This window comes from Cucurbita moschata, unplaced genomic scaffold (assembly GCF_002738365.1).
Source record: "Cucurbita moschata cultivar Rifu unplaced genomic scaffold, Cmos_1.0 Cmo_Scf00008, whole genome shotgun sequence".
Taxonomy (NCBI): domain Eukaryota; kingdom Viridiplantae; phylum Streptophyta; class Magnoliopsida; order Cucurbitales; family Cucurbitaceae; genus Cucurbita; species Cucurbita moschata.
The window spans coordinates 349,747-364,610 of record NW_019268524.1 but is presented as its reverse complement, the minus strand read 5'-3'; the positions used below and the strand labels follow the sequence as shown (position 1 = coordinate 364,610).

Genomic DNA, 14,864 nt, shown 5'->3' with positions numbered 1-14,864 from the left:
AAAAAAAAAAAAAAAAAAAAAAAAAAAAAATGTAATACAACAATCATGGTCAGCCCCGTTGAGGGTCGTCTTTTGTTTCTGGATTCGACTTTTATAACAGATACGGATTCTCTAAATTTGAAAGCTCACATCCAGTTCTTGATAAAATGTACCTTCGAATCATCCTCATCGAGGAGACAGACAATGCCAAGATTTAAAAGTACTCAACAAACCAACTATACATAACTGGTATTGGACTGTTACATGTTACGGCAGATTGACCAGAGTTTTCATAATCTAATCATTGAAGTTGAGCCTCGTTGCAATACCTCTTGAAGCTCAAAGCCTCATCAGCCAGAAACTCGCTGTTAAAATCGAACCAAATCGGTATTAACACAACTGATAAGTGAATGTATATGCAATCGAGGAAATGAGAGAGAGAGACAACTTACAAAATCCGCTCAGCCATTTGCAATGGCTCCCACCTAGGACTCCAAGGATAGTCGGTGATAAGCTGCGACTTTATGGGTGCACCTTGAGAGTTGAAATGCTGAACAATATATGGACATAATTAGAAAAAGAGGGTACTAAACCAATAATCCAAGAAGGGATCTTTATAAAACCTAGTAGGCCCATCAAATATTGATAAAAATAAGAAGCCATCTCAATGATGCCAGTCCGATTCATAATGAACAGAAAAATCCTTGGAAACTAGAGTTATACAGATTGCACCCATCATGTCATTTAATCACTTCAAGACATGCGTCCTCATAAAAACTGATTAACCAAATATTCCCTATTAACATATTTACGATCATTAGTCACAATGTACAGATTTTTTAGAAAAATACAAATGATAACGGAGTCTAAATAAAGGAGAGTTTGGACGACCACAGGAGCATGTTGATGAAAAACATAGAAGCATATATTCATTGCCTTCGTCACATGTACTAGTAAGCAAAGTTGGAATGCACATGAATTTCAAGATTCAAGACAAATTTACATTACCTGAGAACTTTGCAGCACCAGAGAGGGTTGTTTCTTTGGAAATTGGGTTGACATGAGGAAATGGACCTAGCATTAACAAAAAATTCCCAGAAAAACAAGGGAAAGGAAAATAAATTCCTATGTTGTCTCTTACATATATATAAAAAAAAATTAAAAAAAAAAAAGAACACTCAACTATTTTGTCAATCAATAAACATTAACTGCATTCCATGCCCCATCTTACCAGATCAATACACACTATCGTAGTTTAATTTAAAACCAGAAGAATTTTTAAAGCATTTACCACTGATCCAGTATCCTTAGTGCGAGCAGTAAATCATAACCATCAAGAGATTTGCAAGTCTAGCATACGTTCTGTTCCAAATTATTATACATTTGATAGCAAAAGAAAGATTTGTGTGAATCTGTGTCACGAAAATGTCCCATAGAAACTGGACGGAATAGAGAAACCATTTGAAAGGATAAATAGTTGCAAAATTTCTTGGCTATCATCCAATTCAATGAGATAACGCATTTCTTCAGCAAAAAAATAAAAAGTAAAAATCAGTTAGCAAGGTCAATATTTGACCAACGCATAGTTAAAATAATCAAATTTGACATCATGAACTTGTCAAACATTCATCTTCGGTTGTGGGTCTCAGTGGTGTATTTTATGCGGAAGGGCATTGGAAGAATTAGATTATGTTTTATGGAGATGCCACTTTGTTGTGAAGATTTGAGGACATTTCTCAGTGGTGAGAGCTAATAATCCAAGTACAGGTTGTTGGGGTATGTCAGAGTTTGTCAGGTTCTCAAGCAGACGGTCATTCCTTCAAGAATGTAGAAAGGTGTTGTAAGGAAGTTTAGAGTGAATGTCGCTTTCTTTAATGCCTATGTTTGGATGTTCTCTACAAATTTTATTCTCTTTCTTTTCCCCTTTTAAAAAATTAACCACTGTTTTGTTTTTGTTGTTAGGGATCCTTTATTTCGGGCTTCTCTCTGAAAAATGAAAATTTGAAGGCTATCTTGTCAGCGCTGGACCCCAGAATATTGTACCAAATATTTTGGGTGGTGATCATCTAGTCAATATTATGCTATCTGAAGATCTACAGACCAGGGTACTAATCCTAACATCCGCAGATTTTGACAACATGATCGTGAGTTAAAGAAACCTATCAATCGCAAGAATTAACTAACCATTACGTGAACAATATTCTTTTTCATAGTAAATAACCGAAAAAAAATCCACATAGTGATGGGATACTACATACTAAGGATAGTGAAGCCAATACCAGGAATGTGAACACGCCGGAGGCAGCGATAACTGTAGCCGTTCGACAGAACACCTAAAAAAAAAAAAAAAAAAAATCATATCATCAGTAAAATTTGACGAGCCCCCACCACTTAAATTAAGAATTGGATGATGATTTTCAACAAATGAAGACGACGGATGTAAATAAATTTGTAAGAATCCCACCGGATCAGCTTCTAGAGGCCTTCCAAAGAAAGAGCCCAACGCCTCTATAAAACCTCTCCTAACATTGATCAACGAAACTGCCTCCAGTACCTTCATCAGAATGATAAAAGTACAAAATTTCAACTTTAGGCAACTTCCAAAACTAAAGACCAAGTTAATCAACCCAGAGAGTATCATCTGTCCGGTAAAAATCTAACCAACCTGTTTCTCAAGACTCTCTTCTAGATGGGGAAGATATTCAGCCATGCACCTTGAAGCCAGTTAAAAAAAAAATGATATCAATTTTAGCATGCAATCTTGACCGCTGCAGAAATAGAAATGAGATACAAGAGAGAGAGTATACTACATTCCATCTATCCATGAAGGAAGTTTGATGTCCTCGATGGATAACAGAGCCTTCAACTCAGACGTGGAGACCAATTTCAGACGAGGTGCAGCAGGAGTAGACGCATATTTTCTCACCACAGGATATAAAACCTATAAACAATGATGAGAATGGGAAATAATAGAGGAACAGGAAAACCAGAAGTTCAGAAAGGAAACCTGCAAAAATATCTTCTGTGGGTGCCTCCATGGGCATCCAGGTATCATCTTATTAATATTAATGTCTACTAGTGGCACTGCAAATTTGACATCCTCCGGCTATGCTAAAATTCAAAGGCATAGAAGCCACACATATGAGAATAAAGAGAGAGAATAGAATTCTCAGTATCAACTCTTTACTATTCAAGGAAAGTACAACCACAAACTTTAAAATACTACCTTCTCAACACCTGAACTCAAATGCATTTCAATTCCCTGCAGAAAGGTAGTTTTGGTTAAGTTACCATTGAAAATAAAAGAACCTTAAGGAGAGAACACAGATATCTGTATAAGGAGCAGCTTGCCCAACTAAAGGAATACATGGTTATAAGCAAAAAAATTTAAAAAAAAAAAAAAAAACATTATAGGGATGGTTTAACTTCTACACTACTATAATTCAAGCATGAAAAATCTGGAATAATTAACTAGCAGCAGTTCTCTCATTCAATTTCCAAGCATGAAAACTAAATTATAAAGTTTTATACATTTCTACAGGCATCCAGCAAGAATGTATTATCAAGAAACCAAGTCCAATACCCGATCCCTTAAATTCCTAAACTCATGCAATTGATTATCAAAACAGAGTTAGGACAGTGTAATAAACACTATAATGAAGAACGTTACCTCCCTAGATAACATAGTACAGAGTTCAAACTTCAATCTTTCATCCTCAACTCCTTCAACCCGTTTCCTTTGGTATGATGCATATCGATCCCTTAAAAAAAAAGTAAAGTTGCCTTTGAATTCTAGCTGAATTATACCCAAAACATTAGAAACAGAAGAAGGCTCAATCAAAGGAAAGCCCTGAAGAACCTCAGTTCTTGAAGGAGGCTAGTGAGCCGAGATGGATCTTTGCTGTTCCAGTCACGTAGACTATTTTGTAAGGAATCATGATATCCCTCTCCTTCATCAACCTTACTTGTGAAAGGATGGAAATTTTCATCTTCTGGTCCAAACATAATATCAGGTGCAGAAAATGGCGATTCAGCATCGTACATGATGTCCCCTACGACAGGTAACAGCTATCAAACAATCTGTCAACCATTTACAGGGAAATAGAAAAGAATTGAAAGGATATTATGATAACAACAATGGAAAACAGGTCTTACATTTGACGAATTCAAGGCAGTAAGGTATGACTAAGGTGAACCTATCGATAATTCCAGGGTAGTGTCTACTGCCAGACCACATGTTCTCAATCTGAATATCAAAACAGTAAGAATAAGTGATCTGTTCAACAAACCGTTCGCTTTCTATCGCCATATTAAAGCGACACTAAATACTATCATCGGGGTGGGAAAATGGAGGGAAAAAAGAAAGAAAGAACTCCGAATATCATCCATTTCCGATCGATGTAATAAACTAGAAATCGCCATTTGATTTTGTTATCCCTGAATTTTCAAGGAAGAGATAGTAAGCGGAATGGTTTACCATTAAGGGGAGAGGAAAGTGATTGCGCAGGTAATTGATTTGAGCAGCAATGAGAGGAGGTACAGTATCGGAAGACATGGCCTTAGCAGCTAAGCTAAACAATGAAATTACTCGGTTTATCGCCGGCAATCGATCTGGAGAGCCAGTCAGCTGAAACAGCAATGAACACCTTCCGAATCAGCTCAGGAAAATCACACCTCTACCCTCTTACCGCGAAGAGGCCTCGATTTTCGATCAACGAACAGCTTAAAATTCTTGAAACCGCTGCCTTCTTCCACGACTTTACCGAACCACAAATCTAAACTGCGACTTTAGTAAATTCAAGTCGCAAAATGGGCCAATGGGCTCGATTGCCGAGCTTGGGCCGTTTACTGGTCTCACGTTATGGGTCCATGAGGAGAAATTCTGGCCCAAGAAAGCAGGGGCAAAATCGTCAATGGGTAGCGGAGAAGGAAACCCTAAAATGACTTGCCCATTCTCCTTTAAATAGTACACAGCTTCTTGACTCTTTACTCAAACGCTCTATTTCGATTTTAGGGGTACTAAGCTGCGCGCTCTGCATGACGAATCCTCTCGTTTGCTTCTTGTTTTGATGGTTTCTTGTTCATATAATGGCGTTTGTTTTTCTGTGCTCAATTTAGAACCAGATGATGATTTTGGATTCAAATTCTCACGACGGTCGTCTGAGACGACGCTTTACGTGTCGATATTGATGCAATGATCCATTTCTTCTGATGGTCTAGTTTTTCTTCTTTACGTCTGAGAAAATTCTCTTTTATAAAACACCTTTGCTCCTGCAAACGAATTCTGATTCTGATTTCTTTTTCTGAATGCGTTTTCTATGCGATGAAGGCTGTTCTATTGCTTTTGTGATTGGTGCAAGCATAGTGATGATGATTTAAACCTGTCCGATCAATCTAATGACTGGAATAACAACCTCCTACTCATACTGAATGCTTGCCTATTTTAAAGCTACGCCTTCTAATGTTTACTCGTTTTAGATCTCATTATCCGTGATTTGGTAGTTTTTGTTTTCCTGCTTTTGATTTTTTATTCCGTCTGTCTACTTCGTTTGGTTTTTTTTTGTTTACAATGGCACCATGAGGATTCACTTGTATTCAGCATGAGATTCAAGGATCAGTGAATTTGAAGCACAAATTATAAAGTCCTTTTCATTCTGAGTGCCCTAATTTAAGCAGCTTAAGAAGTCCTCTTCCTTTTCCTTCTGAGTGTCCTTTCATACCGAGTCCTTTTTACTAATTTAGCAGCGTAAAAAACTTTTCGTGTTTATTCTGACTGTTAAATTCTTTCTTTCTTTTTACCATCAATTTTAAGTTCTTTCTTCGATTTCCAAATGATTTATAGGTATACAAGATAAAAATTACAATGATATTACTATGATTTCCAAATTTTGTCCAATGATGTATTCATCGGTTCATTTCTCGACTGGTTCATTTCTGTTGACTGTCTTACCCAACTAGTGCTTGTTTAGTCACCAGCCACAGTAGAAATATGTTTGTCATTGATGTGTTTTGAAAATTAGTGGCTAGTTTGTTGCCTATGTATGAATAGTTGTCCTTCCAGAGCCGCATATACCACAAATCCATTCGTAGAGTGAAAAAATACATGCGACGTTGATCGGGCAAAATTTATCAGTTGCAGTTAGAAAAAGTAATCCCAGTTTATCACTCTCTTAGGAATGTAAATGTAGTAACGCGTCTTGACAAATTGATCATTGCGCGACATTGTAAACTGGCACTACCATGGAATTGGTATTACATAAATGAAACTCAGGTATAACTGTAATGATGTATCTAATGAACTACCGTATCCTAACCGGAAGGCACTAAAAATCCTTTTTGCATTGATTCATAACTTCATGTTCCAATACGTGTTACTGCTTGAAACCCGCTCATAGATGAACCAGAACCTCCCCATTTGAACCTTTCTCTGTTCGACCAACTTTAATGTAACTAGAAGTCTGTCTTTTATTATATTTTCACATCATTAACCAATATTATATCTGTAGTACGTTTTGCATCCCAACCCTCCCAGGCCGACTTACTCCGTCAACAAATTACACGTTCACTATGCATTATATCATTGATCACCAATGAGCTTTTTACATGTCCTTTCTCACCGTTTGTTATTTTATCTTAAATTTCCAGTTCTTCGAGTTCAACGTCATAATCAGCATCCGAGAAAGTTTTCACAGAAGCTCAGACATGTAAAAGTAGGCCTTAGCAGGTACAGAAGAATAGATACCTCTGCCATCTCACTCGGCAGGAAAGTAGCTAGACAATCAAAATCAGAATCTAGACTACTAATGGACAGTCTAACATTCATCTACACAGGAGCTCAGAAAGAGTAAATTAACGTTCATTTTTCTTCTTCGTCATTCCTTATATCATTGATTACCAATGCGCTCTTTATTTACGTTTCTCTGCTTTATTGACCAGATTTCATCGGGTGAAATCACTAATGGTGGTAACCAATTACCCCCACAATGTCCTATTTAGATTACTGTATAACCCTAAGACGTAAAATCATTGATTCTAATTGCTGTTTCTTCGGTTGCTGAGAAACCATACGGAAGGAAAACAAAATGCGCAGACGAAAAATGTTGAATCTACAACATAGAAAGTTCTTTATGCAAACTACATGCTATACTTCACTCGCTATTCCTAGATCTACCAACAATCAAATCAAATCAGCCGATCAAAATCATACCACGGAACAAGCCGCACAGTCTACGACGGATTAAAAGGACATTATTCTGCCCAAACAATGACCGAGCAGATATATAACTGCTACGGCTACATAGAGTGAAAATATCAACGAATATTAGTCCGAGAAACAATCATACATCGGACGCAATGAACTGACCTCCAATTTAAGTTGATCCTGGACTACTGAACGAACAACACAGAGAGAGGGAGAGTGATTACGACGGATTAGGACATAGTTCGACTGAAACAATGACAGAGATACAACTGCAAACGAGTACATAGGGAGAAATTATTGGCAACAATTAGTTTCAGAAACAAGCATTCATTAGAAGCAGTGAACTGACCTCGGATCGAAGTTGAACTTTTCTTCATTGAAGCAAATTCATAGTCGTCAGAATCATTCCCCAATCTATTCGCACACGGAGAACTGGATAATGAATTGGGATCGTCGTTTAGTGATTATGAAAAGGGTGTTTTGGTTTAAGAAGCATTGGACCTATCGACATCCTAATTCCAGCTGTTTCCTTGTCTTCAAATTCTCCAAATGCCTAAAACACCCTGATTTTGGCGGGAAATTTACCGATCCCAAAGCAAAATTGAAGGTAAAAATTTATTGTTTTTTTTTAAATAATAATAATAAGTACGCTCCGAGTAAACGGGTTAATAATGTATTAAAAACAAAAAATAGATAAAATTAAGAAAATAATAGAAAATATATAAATAAATTTAGATAATTAAAATTCAACAAATCTAAGTATATGACCTAAAACAATATTTCAACCAACATATTTTGATGGGCTGATGCATCCGCCGAACCCGACTACAAACCACCGCCGTGGACAGATGCATGTCAACCATGTGCCATATGGTTCGGGCTCTCCGGCAATGGCTCATCTTGCACTGCGGTTGCACCCTAGCTACATTATTTTGTCTCCTTATAATGATGTCTGCGATGCAATAATGGTTGTGAAGGTGGTGCTTATAAGCTTGAATTTTGTGGCTAGTCGTATCCACTTCCCGGGTGGTGCTTCATGTTTATTCCAATCCGGTTGTTAATATTGGGCACATCTGTAGGAATGGGTTTTAGTAGTGGGGGAATTTGTTATAGAGGCCATAACTAAAAGGGAGGGGTCAAGAAGATGAACACTGAGGGCGAGGTTTTGGGCTATTGATGATGCATCTGGAAAGCATAATTGAAAGTGGTGATATTGTTTAAAACTCCCTCTTGGCCTTTTCTGCATCACCCCATTCCAATTAAAGGTTGCATAAACCAACAAAACTTTTGCATTTAGTATTCAATTCCTGGTCTATGATGGAAGATTCGTATTGAAATGACGCCATTTCTTTGAGTGGTATTTCGAAGCAGATAGAACAATGATGGAAGGTGACGCAGGCTCCCACGTCAATCACACGAACCTAGACCTCTTTCAATTTTTCATGTCACAAACTTCAATATTTTCGGCCTATATAGCCCTCTTGACAGCAAATCCGCCGCCCTGCAGTTAACTCCATCTGGACAAATGGGTAAGTGAAGTCTGAACATAATGACTTTTGTTGGAATTTAATCAAATATTTAGGGGCTCATAGATATTGTTTTTTTTTTCTTTTATCCTAAAAATTTTAAAACTAGACCAGACAAGTATTTTTTGTTTCTCTCTCCAACCCTTTCACAATCCACCTCTTTGGAGGCAAGCATCCTTGCTAATACACAGTTCGGTGTCTTACTCTAATACCATTTGTAATAGTCTTATTTCACCGTTAGTAGATATTGTTCGTTTGACCCGTTATGTATCACCGTCAGCTTTATAGTTTTAAAACGTGTTTGATAGAAAGAGGTTCCATTGTGAAATCCCACCTCAATTGGTGACAAAAACAAAGCACTTGCAAGGATGTGTAAGTCTCTCTGCAAAAGACAGATAAGGAGGGATTTGTGCTGCCGTTTGTCTTCGACTTGAATATCTGGAACCGTGTGCCTTTCAATTGAGGTAAAACCTGAGCTCAGCAAGTTAAACTCTCTTACTCTGTCAACAACTTGAGTGTTCGAGTCTTGTCGGCCGAAAGTGAAATTAATTATTAGCCAATTGATGCATTTTACAATGGGAAAAATGTTGTAAATGACACGATTTTTTTGTACGGACAGGCTGATATTTGGTAATTGCCCCGCAAAAATCAAAGCGTATTTAGATATATGTCTCTTTCCTTTTAATACAGAGCAAGCCAGCTGTTTAACACCTTATCTATAATAAGCTCATAATATTACTTAATTTCTTTTAGTGGTCCTCCCTGTACAAACAATTAAATAAAAATCTTTGATATTTCATAATAATTTTATTTGTTTCAGATAAAGGATTAATATCTCAAAAAAAAAAAAAGCGTGGACAATGGCTGCGGCCACGCCTTCCTGTCTCCTTTATATTTATGCTGTCTATTTCCTTCAACTTTTCTCTGCCGCCTCTGATTCAGCTTCTACGATACATCTACTGCCCGCGCACTTTCAACATTTAACTCCGACAAAATTTCTATAATAATTATATAAAAAAAAAAACAATTTTTAAAGTTTGACGTGGATTTTAATATCGTGACTAGGCATTGAAAATGTCAATTTTGGTAAGCAAATTGAAGAGACAAATGGCAAAGTCCCAGGTGGCAGCTACGTGGAACCATAGTCAACGGATCAACCAATTAAATTCATTTTCTTAATTACGGTCTACGAAGTTTGACTAGTTTGAAATTTCTGGTACGAAAACAGTAAAACCAGAAACAAAGAAAGAACGGCCTTTGTTTTTATTTACCTTAAACAAATAGGCTGCTGCGGCTTTCTGACTATGGACCCCTTTTTTACTTTTGCCATATTTATCCTTAAGTGCTCTTTATTACTTTATTGGCGGGTACTTTTTATGTGGATAAAATCTTTTTGCAAAGCAACCATTTAATTAAATTAAATTTATAATTTAATAAAACAAAATTAGCACTTATTTCATTTTCCATCTCCATTCTTCGTGCGATACCATTTGTAACAACCAAAGGCTATCACTAAAAAAATATTGTCCGTTTTGACTCATTTGATATCACTATCAGCCTCACCATTTTAAAATACGTAGAGATGTTTTCATACTCTTATTAAAAAAATGTTTCATTACCTGTTTAAGTACGTGAGATCTTACAAAATTTTTGGGTAGTTTTACGTGGATTATTTTGTTTTTATTAGTTTATTTTTTATTTATTATTATTATTATTATTATTTGGTTAACAGTTAACTATCAAATTGAAAATTAATGAATATTTTCTATAAAAACTTAATTATCTTTTATTCAACTAAGATTAAAACTTATTTATGATTTTAAACTTAGTAAATATATAAAGAAAAATTATATAAAAAAAAAACAATTATGCTTTATATTTAGTAGATAGTTATATATAGTTTAAAAAATTGTACTTTTTACTTCTCTATTATTATATATAAATTTTCAATAAAATTTCTAACCAATATTCTTTTTTATATTTTCTCTAATATTCTTTTAATTTATCTAAATTGAGTGTATTTTTGTACGTCAAATATTTGTCCTATTATAAATTAAAGTTGCATGACAATTTGTGCAAAGATATTTGTAGATATTTGTTGAGTATCAGAGATATTAATTTATTTGTTAGAGGCAGAAATGGATGCAATCAACTCCCAAATTAATATCCCACCTACAATTATCACATCAACATGTCCATAAATTTTGGAGAATAAATTAAAACAAAAAAAAAATTATTATAATTTAATGAACTAATTCATTTTTCAAAATTTTTAATTCAATTTTAGGTCAAAATTTCAACCATATAAAAAACAAACACACAAAGACAAATATTTATAATTGGACCGAAGAAATAAAATATTCGCTTATTGTTTTATAATAAAATAATATTAACTTGCATGAAAATATAGCCTTTTGTAATGGATAACGTGACTCATCTTCGCATATTTATAGAGTTTTTCTCGTTTTTTTTTGTTATAATATATAAAATGTTCAACAAATTTCAAATCAGAATAATATTCTCGATTTTGCAGCATGATCAATTTGACTACTTATTATTTATTAGTAAAGAGAAAATTGGATTAAAAAATAAATTTCAATTGCGTTGAGTGGCTTGGTCGTGGCTGCCTTAGTCAAATTTTCATGCCACTTGGCCTGGACATGGGCCATAGGTTAAATTAATATATTCTTTTAAAATTTATTCTTCATGTCGGTAATTGTCCGGATTACATGACATAGTAGGATAGTAAAAATTTATAAATTAGTTCCAATTTTTTTTAAAAAAAAAATTCATATTATCATTAAAAAAAAATCAACTCATTTAATATCATGCCATATAAGTTTATTATTAGCAAATTTAAATATTTATTAATGAAATGGGTATATTTGAAAAATGTTACATTAATAAGGAATAAATTAAAAAAAATGCTTTGAATATTAGGAACTACACCATACATTGCCCATTTTTTTAAAATATTGTCAATTTAATCCTTAAAAAAATTAAATAATTAAAAAAATACAATGGATGGGCCCACTAAGCAAGTAGCTAGAAAGGTCCATGGGCCTTGGACTATCTATAAATATGTGATCCATTGCGGCCTCCATTTGAAACCTCATTCCAAATCCCTCGCTCTCTTCCCCAAACGCCGTCTTCTTTGCTCTTCTCATTTCATCTCTTCTTCATTGATGGCTACCCAAATTTCATTCATATTATGTCTCCTGACTTACCAAATTTTAATCTCAGGTAGCCCTCCCCCTGTTTCGTTACAGTTTTCACTTTCCTTTTTAATCAATATTTTAATGTTCATGTTCTGAATTTTCTTCTTAATTTTTGAACTACAGGTGTATTGTCCACCACTTTCAGCATCGTAAATAAATGTGATTACACAGTTTGGCCGGGAATTCTTTCAAACGCCGGAGTTTCACCCCTTCCGACAACCGGCTTCGTCCTCGCCGCCGGCGAGTCTCAAACTATCTCCGCTCCCGCGTCTTGGGGCGGTCGGTTCTGGGGCCGAACTCACTGCTCCCAAGACTCCACCGGAAAATTCTCTTGCCTCACTGGAGACTGTGGCTCTGACAAGGTTGAGTGCAGTGGAAACGGTGCAAAGCCGCCGGCAACTCTGGCGGAGTTCACCCTTGACGGCGCCGGCGGGCTGGATTTCTTCGACGTGAGTTTGGTTGACGGTTACAACATCCCTATGCTCGTGGTCCCACAGGGCGGTACCGGCGAGAAGTGCGCGAGCACGGGATGTGTGGTGGATTTGAACGGCGCGTGTCCTTCAGAGCTCAAGCTTACGAGCGTGGACGACGGAAAGAGCATCGCTTGTAAAAGCGCGTGTGAAGCTTTTAACCAACCACAATTCTGTTGTAGTGGCGCGTACGCCACTCCCGATACTTGCAATCCCTCTCCGTATTCGCAAGCGTTTAAAAACGCGTGCCCACGCGCTTACAGCTACGCTTACGACGATTTAACCAGCACGTTTACATGTCTCAACGCCGACTATATCATCACATTTTGCCCCTCGCCCAACACTAGGTAAATTTACATAATTCTCCCCCTTTAACTTTCTTTATTCCCGCTTTATCATTTTAACGTTGGAGGCTATTTTCGTCCACCAGGAGTTAACAAAAACCATGGAATATGAACGTTAATGGGAAGCATTATGATTTCTGCACAGAGGGAATATCTCGTGCATCAATGCTGTCCCCAATAGGATTTAGAGGGGTATTTAAGTAATTTAATCTACATCGACCGACTGTTTAGCCGACATGTCTCTCGGTGGATCATGGGACGGCTACGCCACCAACGGCCTTGCCGGGAAATCGGCGAGTCGGTTTAATAAATCTAATCGTCTGGAGGGAATAGAGAATTTTTCACGTGGTATTTGTTTACTTGTTAATTCAACGGGTTTAACTCGCGTAAAACGAGGAGTCCTAGCTAACGCAACGGTAAAAAATACTGTATAACGGTCCACTCAACTTCTGACACGTGTTCCTTAGTTTTCCGAATATGTTAAACTGACAAGTTTTGTTTCTTTTTGTGGTTGCAGTCAGAAATCAACGGAAACTCACAACACAAACACGCCAGTGATCAATGGCGGCAATGGCACAATGGTTTACGAAGGGGCTGCGTTTGATCTAAGCAGCGCGTCGAGAACAACGCTCCGCCATATTCTAGGCGTAGTTGTTGCCACGGTGGCAGTCCTTCAAATGTGGCAACTGTTTTGACCGACCGATCCTCGCTATATGTCATAGGTAGTAGTAGTAGCAGACCCATTACCTTTTACAGAACTTTTCAGCCCATTTTTGCCTAGAAGGAATCGTGTCACGTGTGGAGCCCACCACGGTTTTCAGTTTCGTTCGTTAAAAGGCATGATGGGCCAAGTGTGTGGGCCGGGCCCATATTTAGGGGACCCAAATGATGTGGATGCGAGTCATGAATGAAAAGGCTCATCCGCATACGTTAAATGAGGGAAGCCGCCAACCAATCCACCACCACCTTCAATGGCGAAAGCTGACATAGAAGAAGATTTTTAATATTTTTTAGGAATTCTTTCCAAGGATTATTTTACTTCAATTCTTTATAATTAGATGAAGAAGAAACAAAATAATGATATTTGGAGGATTCATTTATTTGTAATGGGGAACAATTCAATATTGTTAAATTTAATTCTTCTCCTCATGATTAAATTGTTTGATTACATCTGTATCACATTATAATAGTGTGCTATAAAAGAAATGAATCCTATATAACAGCTAATGAAATTTGATAAATATATATATTAAACAAAGGTGGGAGATGTGGATGGCAGTGTTAGATATAATTTAATCGTCCCATTTGAAAACAAACGACAGATGATTAACAACATCAAATAAATTATTCATACATAAAGGTAAGGTCTTAATTCAAATACAAATAAAATAAGAGGGTCGTACCTGTAGATTATCAATCTATAGCTGTCCATTTCATATTCTATGGGTCTCAGACACTGAGAAAGATATCAAAATTGGCCAACTTGACCAAAAGAAAAAAAGTGCAATTGCAGTAGCAAGCAAGCAAGCCAATGATATTAATATTAGGGATATATCTATTAAAAGTAACGCAATTTAAAAGACAAAATTGTGATCTTTTTCTTGCTTAGGTAAGCATTAATGTACATTTTAAAATAGAAAAGAAAGACAAGTTTGTTGGTGATATGTGTACCTTTGCAAAAGTGTCCAAGAGCACGGAATGAGCTGCCTAAAGAAGTGTAGAGGCCCTACTATACAAAGCTTGAAAGGGAAAGGCCAAAAATGCAAAATAGAAGCCACTTGATTAAGTAAACCAAGACAGAAGAGGAAAAATAGTAGAATTAGTAAGTAGAAGAAACAGGTAGTCAGTCAATGAGTAATGTCAAAGAGTAAAGATGGGAGGGGCTATGTCAAAGTTGTAATAATATAGTATGAATATTTTGGCTCTTATATCTAAATTGCAATAGCACCACTTGGGATTTCACTCAATGCTAAACTCTATCCCATTCATACACCCTTTAAGCTAAAATGTGAAGACCCTAATGCTAAAATTCTGTGATATGTTGGATGGAACAGAATACACAGCTACATCTACCAAAGCCGCCTTCTTTTTTCTTTTTTCTTTTTTTTTTTTTTTTTTTTTTTTTT

The 14,864-nt window shown here is 36.3% G+C and overlaps 2 protein-coding genes, 1 long non-coding RNA gene and 2 other non-coding genes across 8 annotated transcripts in view; 3 read left to right on the top strand and 2 right to left on the bottom strand.

Annotated features, from left to right (window-relative positions):
• Window positions 1-4,756, bottom strand: part of LOC111446103 (BRISC and BRCA1-A complex member 2-like) — a 17,477-nt gene extending 12,721 nt beyond the window's left edge. Inside the window, exons 1-13 of one of the 4 annotated variants that reach the window (XR_002711013.1) lie at window positions 4,457-4,756; window positions 4,135-4,225; window positions 3,839-4,031; window positions 3,650-3,740; window positions 3,206-3,241; window positions 2,987-3,085; window positions 2,790-2,920; window positions 2,645-2,693; window positions 2,444-2,533; window positions 2,259-2,312; window positions 988-1,053; window positions 432-529; window positions 188-344 (exon numbers count right to left, since the gene is read on the bottom strand). Coding sequence is in view for 2 of the 4 variants with exons in the window: in XM_023084765.1 (XP_022940533.1) it covers window positions 281-344; window positions 432-529; window positions 988-1,053; window positions 2,259-2,312; window positions 2,444-2,533; window positions 2,645-2,693; window positions 2,790-2,920; window positions 2,987-3,085; window positions 3,206-3,241; window positions 3,650-3,740; window positions 3,839-4,031; window positions 4,135-4,225; window positions 4,457-4,534 (1,140 nt within the window). In the remaining 2 variants the exon portion in view is untranslated. Of the gene's footprint in view, window positions 1-35; window positions 345-431; window positions 530-987; window positions 1,054-2,258; window positions 2,313-2,443; window positions 2,534-2,644; window positions 2,694-2,789; window positions 2,921-2,986; window positions 3,086-3,205; window positions 3,242-3,649; window positions 3,741-3,838; window positions 4,074-4,134; window positions 4,226-4,456 lie in introns of those variants that run through there. The other 3 variants (XR_002711012.1, XM_023084765.1, XM_023084766.1) reach the window with 3 other exon arrangements.
• Window positions 4,757-5,096: 340 nt separating this feature from the next.
• On the top strand, window positions 5,097-5,196 carry LOC111446820. Its single transcript, XR_002711159.1, has one exon. It is a non-coding gene; the product is annotated as a small nucleolar RNA Z161/Z228 (small nucleolar RNA).
• A 142-nt stretch (window positions 5,197-5,338) lies between these two features.
• Window positions 5,339-5,409, top strand: LOC111446827. The gene has a single exon (XR_002711163.1). It is a non-coding gene; the product is annotated as a small nucleolar RNA Z105 (small nucleolar RNA).
• A 1,639-nt stretch (window positions 5,410-7,048) lies between these two features.
• On the bottom strand, window positions 7,049-7,772 carry LOC111446108. The gene is made up of 2 exons (XR_002711014.1): window positions 7,530-7,772; window positions 7,049-7,449 (listed from the first exon to the last, which is right to left on the bottom strand). It is a non-coding gene; the product is annotated as an uncharacterized LOC111446108 (long non-coding RNA).
• Window positions 7,773-11,808: 4,036 nt separating this feature from the next.
• LOC111446200 (thaumatin-like protein 1) lies at window positions 11,809-13,870 on the top strand. The gene is made up of 3 exons (XM_023084916.1): window positions 11,809-11,949; window positions 12,048-12,741; window positions 13,256-13,870. The coding sequence occupies exons 1-3, from the start codon at window positions 11,892-11,894 to the stop codon at window positions 13,431-13,433; spliced, it is 930 nt and encodes a 309-aa protein (XP_022940684.1). The 5' UTR covers window positions 11,809-11,891; the 3' UTR covers window positions 13,434-13,870.
• Window positions 13,871-14,864: the final 994 nt, after the last annotated feature.

Excerpts from the sequence above, each read along its gene's own strand:
- LOC111446200 (XM_023084916.1), top strand. The coding sequence starts at position 11,892 with ATGGCTACCCAAATTTCATTCATATTATGTCTCCTGACTTACCAAATT. Across the intron at positions 11,950-12,047 it reads TTACCAAATTTTAATCTCAG|GTGTATTGTCCACCACTTTC; the intron begins GTAGCCCTCCCC and ends TTTGAACTACAG. Across the intron at positions 12,742-13,255 it reads TGCCCCTCGCCCAACACTAG|TCAGAAATCAACGGAAACTC; the intron begins GTAAATTTACAT and ends TTGTGGTTGCAG.